Raw genomic sequence first — 13,355 nt, 5'->3', positions numbered from 1 at the left:
CCTATATGCGTAATTACCAGTTAATCCATCCAACTTAATCTAACTGTTAATGAAGTTTCAGAGTTCATTAGTACTTGAAAGTTTATATATATATATATATATATATATACACAAAATTAGAATTGCTTTGATACAAATAAGCACACTTACCGGATGTTTAAGAGTACAGAGCTCATATAAAATGCATCCCAGGGACCATATATCACTAGAAATATATATACAGAGAAGTCAAAATAAGAAGTAGTTAACCAACTATTACAATTCAATGTCACGTTTAGCAGAAGTTATGTTAATCATTCAAGTGTTCAACTATATGCAAATAAAAAAATACATTTAACTTAAAATGAACAGAAATATTCACAGAATATAATATGATATAAAACTATGTGCGTGACCTTAACAGCATCCCAGTACAAGAGGGCAAGGGGCTCCCGGATATCTGGTACAGGTTTAACCAGTTCAGTGTACCCCAATTTATTAATGTCATAAACTGTATCTGATGTGTGTCACCTAAGGTATTATTGGAAAACTAACAACACACTGATAATATTCTTGTGGGGCGTATGTACAGTAAACACTCAAGGGACATTACAAATATGAAGGAAATGAGGAACTAAAATGTATTTACCAGGCAAGTCTGCGGATGGGGGTAAACAGATTACTCCCAGACAAAGGACAAGCCAGGTGTCATCCAAGTTGATTAGCAATCACATGTTAAGAGACCATTCAATAGCACAGGGAAGGCAGGAACAGATCAATTTGCATTTTAGCAAACACCATGTAGGGGAAGAAACCAGCATGAAACTTCCTTCACCAGCAGACCCTATGTCTCCTTTCTCACAGCTTGAATGAACTTTATTTATTTATTGGGGGGGGGGTAACCTTCACAAGAATCTATGTCAAAGGTTCACTGGATTATAAGAGAGAGTGTGAAAGAATTCCAAGTTATTTTTCACCTAAGACGACAAAGGAACTGAGCACTTTGTCTTTGGGGAGAGATCCTGACCAAGGGTTGGGGGGAGGGGCAGAGCCATATTGCTGGAACTAAGACTACAGTTTTGTTGTCTGAGTCTTTAGCAAGAGTTTTTCACTATTATTTGCTTGTAACCATTCCTAACTCTATCCTTTATATTTGAACTCACTTAAAATCCTATCTCCTTTTGTTAATACATTTGTTTTACTTTTAATCTAAACCAACCCAGCTCTGTGTTTGAATTAAAGTGACTGTTATCACCAGTTAAAGTGACAAGCTGTGCATTTTGTCTCTTTAGAGGAGCAAACAAACCTTATTATTCCTCTGAACGGTTCAGGAAAGGGCTGGACATTGCCAAGCACACAGTTTTGGGAAAATCTGAGACTCAGAGTGTGTTGGAGTCACCTGGTTAGTAGTAACCAAGGCTGATGGATACCAGAGTGGGGCTGGGATGTAACAAGCAGACTACTGGAATTAGAGTGCTGAGCCAGAGATGCTTAACACAAAGACACTCAGTACGTTTGTCTGCTGGCTGTCGGTGTCCAGGCTGTGAGCTACAGCAGCAGAGAATTTATGGCAACTAGAATTTCAGGGCAGGCAGTGACACAGCCACTTACTAGTCTGGACTACATCCTCCCAGAATAAGACTATGTGTTTATCTTTTTAGGTAATGAGAGTAAAGACTCTTGCTTACCCTACCTGATCAGGAAACAGACCAAGAAAACTCATCGATAAGTAGTGATAGCCGATCTACAGTGGGAGTTCATTTTTTGTTAGTAGCATTTCTCCTGACTGACTTCGTGCAGCAAAATTACTCACGCTCATTGTGGCACACACACTGCAGCCAGCATAGGCAGACACTCTCCCACCAGGCTGTTTCATAATACATCAGCCATTTGCAGCATTGTCAACTGTCACAAGTAGCGATTCTGACCACTGCTGGAGCTTATCTCAGGACAGCGGAAATCCCCCTTTAATTGGCTGCCTTCCCCATTTTCCCACCTCCTGGGGAAGAGCACCCAGTGAGGGTTGCTTCAGGAAACATGCAGAGTTCTCCCATCAAGAAGTCAACAACTGACACTATTCTCACAAGGGGAGGAGGGAGGAGCACATAGAACCCAGAGGCTCAAGACAGTCCTGCTTCCCCCTCCCTCCCTGTGAAAAATAGATCCGTCTGCTCTCTGTTCTTGACATGGGAAAAGAGATGGAAAGAACCATGGAGCTGCACCCCCACCCCCAGGCCTGGCAGAGGGGGCTAAAAAAAAAGACCTTGGAGCTGCAGGAGGAGCAGAGGTGCAATGAGAGGCAAATGGCAGATGTCTGGTCTGAAGAAGAAAAGCTGATGTGAGGACTGGGGACTACAGTAGAACCTCAAAGTTACGAACACCTCGGGAATGGAGGTTGTCCGTAACTCTGAAACGTCCATAACTCTGAACAAGACATTACGGACTTCACCCACTGCAGGGGGTGTTTGGGGCTGCAGCCGCAGGGGAGGGTTGGGGCTGCAGCCACGGGGGCAGGGGAGAGGCAGGGGAGTCAGGGCTTCTGATCCTTGGGAGCACCAGGGCCCAGGGCTTTAGATCTGGGGGGAGCACTGGGGCTCGGGGCTTCAGCCCCATGGCTCCACTCCCGGTTTCAGCCTCGCAGGGAGCACAAGGGCTCGGGACTTCAGCCCTGCGGTTGTTCCCAGCTTCTGCCCCGGGGCTCTAGCTATGAGGGGAGCGCTGGTTTTGAGGGGTTTTTTTGTGTCTGTGCTGCTGCCTGATTACTTCTGGTTCCAGAGGGTATCCAGTTGACCGGTAAGTCCGGAACTCTGGTGTTCATATCTTTGAGGTTCTACTGTACATAATTCATTGCTGGGCTGGGGGACGGGCAGATATGCCCCCCAAACTCCAAAGGGGGCACAGAATTCATTAAAATTTTGAGGTTTGTGAAGAAGCTGGAATCTCTGCACCATCAATCAACCAGCGAGAGCTCCTAGAATGGGCAAGGATGAATTTGGAAGAGCTGGTAACACTAATTGCCACACACCCACAATGTGGGTGGGCTGGGGGAGTTCAAAAATCAAAAGACAGATCGAGAAACACAATCTCATCTTTAAAACAAATTCTAATAATCTGGAGGGGGTCTGTCTCGTGATCTTTGAACTTCTGGGTTGGACAGTACTGCACTTGAAGCTATTCAAGTGAGGTGTAACCTAGGCCTTCCCATCTGAAAACTGAGATAATCACCTCCAAAATACTCCCAAACTCCACAAGAACAAGCTCTAAACCTGAGTCTTCCTGATACATGGATTGGTCACCAAGGCAATCTGTAGCACAAGTATTAAATATTATATTACAATAATGCATCGTCTTTTGATCACTGATTAAGTGCCTACCTTTTGTTGTTGTATGGCAAGTTTTCCCATATTTCTGGAGGTACGTAATAAGGAGTTCCCACATATGTACAAGCATATGCCATTGGACTTGCCAAACAAAAAAGAAAAGCCATATGAAAAGCAATGACATAAACTTTCTGTAATATTTAAGCAATGGTAAAAAAATATATAGTTTAGATCACTGAATCCAGGGGCAATATCTACATACTTTGTAAGAAGACGTGCAGATCCAAAATCTCCCAATTTTACTTTTCCATTTTGAGTGAGAAAAATATTCTGCAATGCAAAATAAGGAGTAAGAATGAATGTACTTAAAAATTGTTTTCTAACAAATGTTTCTGCATTGCACACTATATAGATAATATAGTGATGGACACTTCAGAAAGGCTACAGGTAGAGGTTTTATCTTCACTGTACCAAAATGAATCCTCATATTCCCCCTGCAAGGAAGGTAAGAATTATCCTTAATTTACAGGGGAAATTGAAAGGTTAAGTGGCTTGCCCAAGGCCAGAGTCAGTAGCAAAGGTAGAATTAGAGTTCAGGAATTCTGCATCCCAGTTCTATACTCAAACCACTATCCCACACCTCTTTCTGAGTTGCTAACTTTCCTTTAGAGAGTAATCATAGAATCACAGCACTGGAAAGGACCTCGAGAGGACCTCTAGTCCAGTCCCCTGCACTCGTGGCAGGACTAAGTATTATCTACACCAGTGGTTCTCAAACTAGGGCTGCCGCTTGTTCAGGGAAAGCCCCTGGCGGGCCGGGCCGGTTTGTTTACCTGCTGCGTCTGCAGGTTCGGCCGATCGCCGCTCCCAGTGGCCGCGGTTCACCGCTCCAGGCCAATGGGGGTTGCAGGAAGCGGCACGGGCTGAGGGACGTGCTGGCCGCCCTTCTTGCAAACTTTATAAGTATACTCTCTATGCCATTATCTAAATCACTGATGAAGATATTGAACAGAACCCGACCCAGAACTGATCCCTGCAGGACCCCACTCGTTATGTACTTCCAGCAGGACTGTGAACCACTGATAACTACTCTCTGGGAATGGTTAACAGAGAAGATGAAACAGAGAAGATGAAAGGCAAGATATGTATAATGTTTGTCATTCCAGCCCCTCCATTTTTATGCCTTCCCTTAAATTTAAATTGCCTGCAACTAGCCACAAGCAAGTTGCTATCATCAAGGATTCGTGAATAGAATCAAAATGATAGATATTAAGCCTGCAGCTACTTTGAGACCACACTTTCATTTAAATGAGTTATAATCCTGATAGTTCGATTAATCTAATACTCTCACGCTGGGACAAAGAATTTAAAATGAACCACAGCACTCAGGGAATTAGATATCCCAAGTGGAAGAGGGCTGTTGGCAACTTGTAATAACAGCTATTAAAGTTATTCCAATTACCTTGGACTTGATATCTCTATGCAACACACGTCTGTCATGAATGTGCTTCACTCCCAAGCACATCTGTACAAACCAGTGAAGTATCTGAAAAAAGTGACTAAAAAGTTATGACAATACAAATACATGTGTTATACGAACTTTATTAGTGGAATGAAAAATTATAAGACACAGAAAGAACAAACAAGTTAACAGTGTCGACAACCTCCCAAGATGGGAATTAAAAGTAAATCAGGCATAAATTTAAGGTGACCTCTAGGGCTGTCGATTAATCGCAGTTAACTCACGCAATTAACTCAAAAAAATTAATCGCAATTATAAAAATTCTTTGTGATTAATCGCACTTTTAATTGCACTGTTAAACAATAGAATACCAATTGAAATTTATTAAATATTTTGGATGTTTTTCTACATTTTCAAATATATTGATTTCAATTACAACACAAAATATACAAAGTGTACAGTGTTCACTTTATATTATTTTTATTACAAATATTTGCACTGCAAAAATGATAAACAAAAGAAACAGTATTTTTCAATTCACCTTATATAAGTACTGTAGTGCAATCTCTTTATCATGAAAGTTGAACTTACCAATGTAGATTTTTTTTTTGTTACATAACTGCACTCAAAAACAAAACAATGTAAAACTTTAGCGCCTACAAGTCCACTCAGTCCTACTTCTTGTTCAGCCAATGGCTCAGAAAAACAAGTTTGTTTACATTTACAGGAGATAATGTTGCCCGCTTCTTGTTTACAATGTCACCTGAAAGTGAGAACAGGCGTTCGGATGGCACTGTTGTAGCCGGCGTCACAAGATATTTACGTGCCAGATGCACTAAAGAGTCATATGTCCCTTCATGCTTCAACCACCATTCCAGAGGGCATGCGTCCATGCTGATGACGGGTTCTGCTCGATAACGATCCAAAGTGGTGCTGACGAACGCACATTCATTTTCATTATCTGAGTCAGATGCCACCAGCAGAAGGTTGATTTTCTTTTCTGGTGGTTCGGGTTCTGAAGTTTCCGCATTGGAGTGTTGCTCTTTTAACTCTTCTTGAAAGCATGTTCCACACCTCCTCCCTCTCAGATTTTGGAAGGCACTTCAGATTCTTAAACCTTGGGTCGAGTGCTGTAGCTATCTTTAGAAATCGGACATTGGTACCTTCTTTGTGTTTTGTCAGATCTTCAGTGAAAGTGTTCTTAAAACGAGTAATATGTGCTGGGTCATCATCCAAGACTGCTATAACATGAAACATATGGTAGAATGCGGGTAAAACAGAGCAGGAGACATACAATTCTCTCCCAAGGAGTTCAGTCACAAATTTAATTAACGTTGGTTGTTTTTAAACGAGCATTATCAGCATGGAAGCATGTCCTCTGGAATGGTGGCCGAAGCATGAAGGGGCATATAAATGTTTAGCATATCTGGCACGTAAATACCTTTCAATGCTGGCTACAAATGTGTCATGCAAATGCCTGTTCTCGCTTTCAGGTGACATTGTAAATAATACACAGGCAGCATTATCTCCTGTAAATATAAACAAACTTGTTTGTCTGAGCGATTGGCTGAACAAGAAGTAGGACTGAGTGGACGTGTAGGCTCTAAAGTTTTACATTCTTTTGTTTTTGAATGAAGTTATTTTTTGTACATAATTCTACATTGTAAGTTCAACTTTCATGATAAAGAGATTGCATTAGAGTACTTGTATTAGGTTAATTGAACAATACTATTTCTTTTGTTTTTTACAGTGCTAATATTTGTAATCAAAAATAATAATATAAAGTGAGCACTGTACACTTTGTATTCTGTGTTGTAATTCAAATAAATATATTTGAAAATGTAGAAAATATCCAAAAATATTTAAATAAATGGTATTCTATTATTGTTTAATCGTGCGATTAATTATTTGAATCGCTTGACAGCTCTAGTGACCTCCCATTAGACAGCGTAAAGATTTAACTACTAAGATATGTGACATTTCAATATGGCAAGTAAAACACTCATTGTTAGTATAAATAAAGCTGGACAGTCAAAGAACCTTGTTTCTGAAAGCCATTTTACAGGCACTTCAATTATAATTGTATAGTTAAATGAGAATATTCAAACTGTGAACTAGACACTATATTTTTAAGAAGAGTACAACGTACTTTAAATGTACTTTGTAGGGCTTTTAGGGCTGCTCAGCCAATCTAACTACTGAATTAGATCAACATTTCCTGGCCCTCTAGTTTTAACTAAAAAGATGCCTCCAAAATGGAAAATATTAGTCATTATAAATAAACAAAGAGTAAATAAATTTGGGTGGGGGTTATATATTTCACTACTTTATATTAAGCTAGTATTTGACCCTGTGGATACCTCCACTTGTATCACAGAGTGTTTCACTCACTGTTCATTTGCAATACAACCTCAGAACTTTACTTCACGGTCCTTTAGATTTTATTTTAAACTCTTCATTATATACTTGGCAGCAAAAATACAAATCTCACTATGTTTTACACAGTATGTATGTTGCCTATGTACAGTGTCTCTCAAATAACTCAGGTTTATCTCGTTATTACTGAAATTGTCCCACCCTACCCAAGATAGCCCATTTCAGACAAACTTAAAGGTGGCAATTTTGTAACAGAAAAGCTTCAAAAACAGACTCCAACGAGAAACTGCTGAACTTGAATTAATATGCAAACTAGATACCATCAATTTAGGCTTAAATAGAGACTGGGAATAGCTGAGCCATTACACACATTGAATCTATTTCCCCATGTTAAGTATCCTCACACCTTCTTGTCAAACTGTCTGAAATGGGCTATCTTGATTATCACTACAAAGGTTTTTTTTTTCCCCCCTCCTGCTGACAATAGCTCATCTTAATTAATTAGCCTCTTAGAGTTGGTTGGGCAACTCCCACCTTTTCATGTTCTCTGTATGTATATATATCTCCTCACTATATGTTCCATTCTATGAATCCGATGAAGTGGGATGTAGCCCATAAAAGCTTATGCTCAAAAAAATTTGTTAATCTCTAAGGTGCCACAAGTACTCCTGTTCTTTTGACAATCAAGGTTGCCACACTTGGTGTACTAGTTGTCTGACATGTTGCCACCACTCTCCAAAGTACCATGGTTAGTGCTGCTTTTTGGGGAGTAGTACCAGAAGAAAACAGTGGCGTCACATCCTTAGTATTGTCTGAGGTAAGGGCATATTTCGAACACCCTTCAACTACCTGGCAGGTCAATTATCTAACATCCTGCTCATTTTCAGTATACATCATTTGATGATCATCAGTTCACATGAAAAAGTATTCTTATGTGGCTGGCTTTAATTTGTTTCTTTTTCTTACCGTATCTTCAGGAAACAACTTTCCTCTTTGATATTTAATCTTTTGCATTAGATCTCCATCATCACAGTATTCCATCACTATATACAGATGTCCATCAGCTAAATTTTAAATAATTTAAGATTAATTAGTAATTTCATTAGCATGCTAAATGTATCATTGTTATTATATAGCACCAACAATATGCTATGTATTTTACAGAAACACAGTTTAAAGAAAAAAAATCCAGGCCCCACCAAAAGCTTGCAAGAGCTTTCAGTCTAAATAATGCAAATAGATACATTCTGAAAACCTATATATTTACCTTCAAATGATTCCTTATAGGCAACAATATTTGGGTGTTTCATTTTAGCCAACAGAATAGCTTCCTTCCTAGAGCTCTGTACATCAGATGGAGACTGAAAACACATTGATAATAAGTACAATTATACAAATGTTGCAATAATAAATCTTTACATATACTACATGTCATTTTCAAAACCAGAATTACTTCTGAACCACTAGATTTCAATTTATTTTCTTCAACTGCTTTAAAAAGCCATTCATTTAGAAACTTTAAAACTCCATCCATTATTGTAAAATCAATAAGTGAAAAATAGCACACAAAATAAACTTCCCAGAATTGTATCTCTAGAGAATGTAAGTACTTTAGAGCCATTCTGTATGCTTTTTTGAATAGATAGGGTACCTTGCTACATCACTTTATGATTTTCTATTCGGACCACTGCAGAACTAGGTAATGAAGCAGCACCTCCTAGCTCTGGAACAGTTCAAGGTCTATCAGAGCTTATATCAGATTATTTGAATGTGCCTTAGTATAAACTTAACTTTAATCAGGGTATAACCAAGGCCTCTGTGAAAAATAATTTTGAGCTTTCTTAGATAGCTGAATGAAAAGCAAGTAATTTGAAATAACTGAATTTCAGCAACAAACAATGATGACAACCTGACTACTTCCTCTTTGTAGTGAAATCCTGTCCCCAGTGAAGTCAATGGGAGTTTTGCCATTGACTTCAAGTAGAACCAGGATTTAACTCTATATAACTTTCCATGTGCCATAATTCTAATCTTCAGCCACAAATGTGATGCTGGTCAGTCTTTACTGGATACCAGTAACATCCTCAGTCCTGCAGTACCTATTAAAGGCCAGATCCTGTAAGATTCTCAAGACCCTTATCTCCCAGTGAAGGTACTCAGCACTGGGCTGGCTAAGGCCCAGATTCTCAAAGGTATTTAGGTGCCTAACTCTAGGAGTCAGGCACCTAAATACCTTTGAAGGATCTGGGCCTAAGTTCTGAAATGTTGCACTTTCTCAAGAATAGTCTTAGCCTATCCCTGTTGGAGGGTATAGTTTTTAAAAGGCAGTTACAGAATGAAGATAACAAATACAAAGAAGGAGAGCGTAAACACTTACCTTGGGAAGTCTTATTTCCTTCATTGCATATTTCTGGTCACTACTCTTATGAAAAACTAAAAGAGCTCTCCCAAAGGATCCCACTCCAAGTACTTTTAACACAGTGTATTCTTCCATTGTTTGTAAGCCCAAGTCTTATATGTTTCCTTAAATGTTATATTTCACAAGGATTTCTTCCAAACTGTATAATGAACTCAGTTAATTTTTGGAAAAAATTCAGAAGCTGTATTTTTGGTTAACATTATCTGTATGAGAGAAAATGGCAAAATAACAAAAATATATAATTATAACATGATGGCAATGACAACTGCTCAGAATTGCCACAAAAATTTTTTTGTAAATGCTATTACGACTTTACTAATAATAAGGTTTTCAGAAAATTTTACTACAAAGCAAACTCATACTATAATAATACTTTGTACATCTATTGAATCTTATAATCAGAACTCTCAAAACACTCTGAAAACATGAATTAATTTCCATAGTACTCCTGTAAAGTGCTAGATGTTGCTCTTATTCATCATCTTCCCCTACCTGCATCTTTGCAGCTGGATTCATAGTCCCAAGCAGCCAGGTTTACAGGCACAGGGATATGAAAAATACTTGGCATAAGCAAAATACATGGTGGTGCTGTGTGTTTATAAAGAGTTAGTGGAATTTATTTTGGATGGTCTTCATACCCCACTAATAGATTATATATATATGAATTGGAACTTTTTATTAAGACACAATTATTAACCTGTTAAGCTGCTATATTTACTTTCTTTATTGGGAGATAAATATTATTCATCAAGCCTGTAGGATGGTGTGTGTGAGTGCGCACACATGCACGTGTGTGCATGCATGGTTTGACAAATAATATTTATCTCCCAATAAGGAAAGTAAATTTAGAGGCCTTAGCAGGTTAATAGTGTGTCTTAATAAAAAGATCCAATTCATGCTTGTTCAGAGAATGAATAGTAAATCTATCATTTTAAAATAAAAAATCCAAAAATTAAGGATCAAGTCATAGGATGTGTGATAAACAATAAAAAGAATGGGTTACAGTCAAAACAGATCTCACAACAGTATAAAAGGTACGTTACATGTATTTCAGCTTAGTGTAACTTTCAGAATAGAAACCTCTACCACCAAAACTACTCAAAATAACATTCACATTTTCAGCAGAAAAGGCACAAGAGGTTTCCCTTATTCACTCCCTTCTTAGGCTTAAGATTCTTAATTCCAGCGGCAATATCATCAACTGATAAATCAGACCCCATGATTTAGAGAGGGAAAACTGAAGAACAGGTCAGCTAAGTGTCACCCAAGGTTACACAAGTGTTGAGAAGAAGAACCTAGAACACCTTCCACTGCTAACCTTCTCTCCTGCTCCATCAATTCTGAGTTCATCTTCTGAAAATACATTAAGAGGTTTTGTTTTTAAAAAGAGAGGCTGTTTGCTGTCATTGCTTGATGCACTATGTCTCATTTACATCTTAAACTGTCTTTTTATAATTTTGTACTATCCACACTTATGGTGCTGTGTAAATATTTAATCATAAAATTGTAACAACGTATGCTTGCTCAACGATCCCTTTTTGGACTCTGATATCACTTGAATTTTCCTTTAACCTCATTGAATTACTACCCTTTTCTGTCTTGTTTGGTTAGGGTTACAACCTGGGTTTTTGCTGTCCTAAGCAAACTGAAAAGCTTATAAACATTTTGATTCCTCTAATACTGTATTTTGTTGTCCTAGGAAATTGCATGTACAGTAGAGCCTCAGCCAACTCTGATTAACACCGTTAATCCTAGAGGAAGTGTGCTGTAGCAAACATCCCAAACACCAACACAAATTTCATATGCTATAGCCCTTACTGTCAACTTTCTCTAATGGTAATCAAAATGAAGGGTAAATTTTGTGAAGGATTTAACAAAAACCCTAATGATATTTCACTTAGATGTAAAGAACATTAATCATAATGAGTGGGTAAGAAGTTTGAAAGGTTAAGGGAATGCAGCCAAAAGTACTCTCACACCCCATCTACCTTAAGGAAAGGTTTCTGAAATTTCCCACCAGAGCTAGCACCAGTTTATGTCCACCAGGTTTGCAATGTCAGGAGCCCTAGCATAAATGAGCTACCAGCATTTTAAGGACTGTTCCATCAAACCCTGCTTAGAACAAATATAATCAAAAAGTGCCAGCAACAGTGAGGGCAGCTGGTGGCCCATCTACACTAGAGTTTCTAACACTGCTAATATTAGTGAGGTTGTGCCAGTGTTAGCTCTAGGATAGACAGGATCTCACTGAAGGAAGGAAAGGGGATAGAATAATAAGGCTGTAACTACATTAGGAAGAATATCCATTGCTAACAATGGGCATTAGCACTGTACACAGCTAAGCTGGTGCTCAGAACAGTATGGACAAGACCAAACCATGTTTAACATCAGTTCAGAAACCACCATAGCTGAGCGCTACTCAGAACAAAATTAAAACCTAGTTTCTGAAGGTGCCTAATATAGTTTTGTCCTGCTTATGTTTGCAATGAAAGAGTCCAGTGCCATTCAGTTCCACCCACTGTTAACAATGGATACATTTTCTAGTATAGAAAAGTCTTTTGCTGTTGATTATACATTTCTTTTCACTAGACAAAGTAAAGTTTTTCAACCAAGACTTCCCAGGTTCTGTTGTAGATTAACACCTACAAATGCTTTTAGGTGCAGTCTACTCTTTGAGAGGGTTAAAGATCAATTCCTCAGCATGCATAGCCAGGAAAGGAGAGCACATCCCATTTTAGCTCTTAGGGGTATAAATGAACAATAGAAACAATACCGACCTAGGACAGATACACTGAATGAGGAGAATTAATGTGTGGACAGTAGGTCTGTGAAAGCCTAGGTGGAGAGGAGCTGCACAGCGAGGGGACCTGCGCCCTGGCTGGATAGATTAGGGCCTTGGCTATGCAAGAAAATTAATAGGGTATGAATTTAAAGCAGATTAACCATTCCTGGTAACTCCATGTGTGGATGCTCTTATTCCAGACTGCCTTATTCCGAATTCGCTTCATCCTAATCCACAACAAAGCACTCCTAATTCCAGGCTAATCGTGTGCACGCCACGCTCATAGGGATTAGCTGCTCTTGCAGAGTAACTCCCCGTGCGGCCACTGGACGGGATTGCACCAGCCTCCCCCGGGGCTGCTCTTGCCCCTTCCAGCTAAATCCTGGAGGGGCGGCGCCCGCACGCCATAGGGCGGGGTCCCCAGCCCCTCGCGGGCCCAGCCGCCCCGCCCCCGCCTTTTCTCCGTCTCCAGGCGCGGCCCCGCGGGCTCCGTACCGTGCTGGAGCCGCTCCCCACCGCGGCGCAGCTCCCGGAGCCGGCGGCTGCCGCAGACCCCGCCTCCCGCGCTGCCCCGCCCGACCGCCTCGCTCAAGCACCAGCTCCGAGCCAGGCCCCGCCCCTCCTCTCTGTCGTGAGATGGGTGTGGGACGCTGCGAGGTCATCTCTGTGGTTAGCGGACAAAAGCCATCCAAGGAAACCACGTGGGAGGGTTATTTTTGTTGACGCGCTTCTGTACCTTGGGCTGAGGCTGGCATCCAAGAGAGCAGCCATGGGAACAGGGTTGGATGTCTAACGTCCTCCCCCGGTCAGGTAAGAGGACATCAGCGCCACCTGCTGCTTGAGAGGCACTGGTGTTCCCTAGCAAATTGTGTGTCCCAGAACACCTCTCATCCAGTTGTCACCCTACTCTGCAAGGTACCTTTGGATAGAGTTCAACCTTGCTGCCCATTCAGAGCTGGGCTTCTCAAATGTCAGGGTCTCTCTATCCTAGGGCTTTATCACTCCCCCTCCCCCCAA

At 40.2% G+C, this 13,355-nt stretch overlaps 1 protein-coding gene across 1 annotated transcript in view; it reads right to left on the bottom strand.

Annotated features, from left to right (window-relative positions):
- The window catches only part of LOC112117662 (serine/threonine-protein kinase Nek3), a 29,571-nt gene extending 16,677 nt beyond the window's left edge, over positions 1–12,894 (bottom strand). The window contains exons 1-8 of the mRNA XM_024215701.2: positions 12,834–12,894; positions 9,515–9,759; positions 8,405–8,498; positions 8,104–8,201; positions 4,762–4,845; positions 3,562–3,629; positions 3,354–3,440; positions 151–205 (exon numbers count right to left, since the gene is read on the bottom strand). Coding sequence (XP_024071469.1) covers positions 151–205; positions 3,354–3,440; positions 3,562–3,629; positions 4,762–4,845; positions 8,104–8,201; positions 8,405–8,498; positions 9,515–9,631 — 603 coding nt within the window. The 5' untranslated portion in view covers positions 9,632–9,759; positions 12,834–12,894. The remainder of the gene's footprint in view (positions 1–150; positions 206–3,353; positions 3,441–3,561; positions 3,630–4,761; positions 4,846–8,103; positions 8,202–8,404; positions 8,499–9,514; positions 9,760–12,833) is intronic.
- Positions 12,895–13,355: the final 461 nt, after the last annotated feature.

This window comes from Terrapene carolina, unplaced genomic scaffold (genome assembly GCF_002925995.2).
Source record: "Terrapene carolina triunguis isolate 2854851 unplaced genomic scaffold, T_m_triunguis-2.0 Scaffold142, whole genome shotgun sequence".
Lineage (NCBI taxonomy): Eukaryota > Metazoa > Chordata > Testudines > Emydidae > Terrapene > Terrapene triunguis.
The sequence above is the reverse complement of the archived record's forward strand: the minus strand, read 5'-3'. Positions and strand labels throughout refer to the sequence as shown.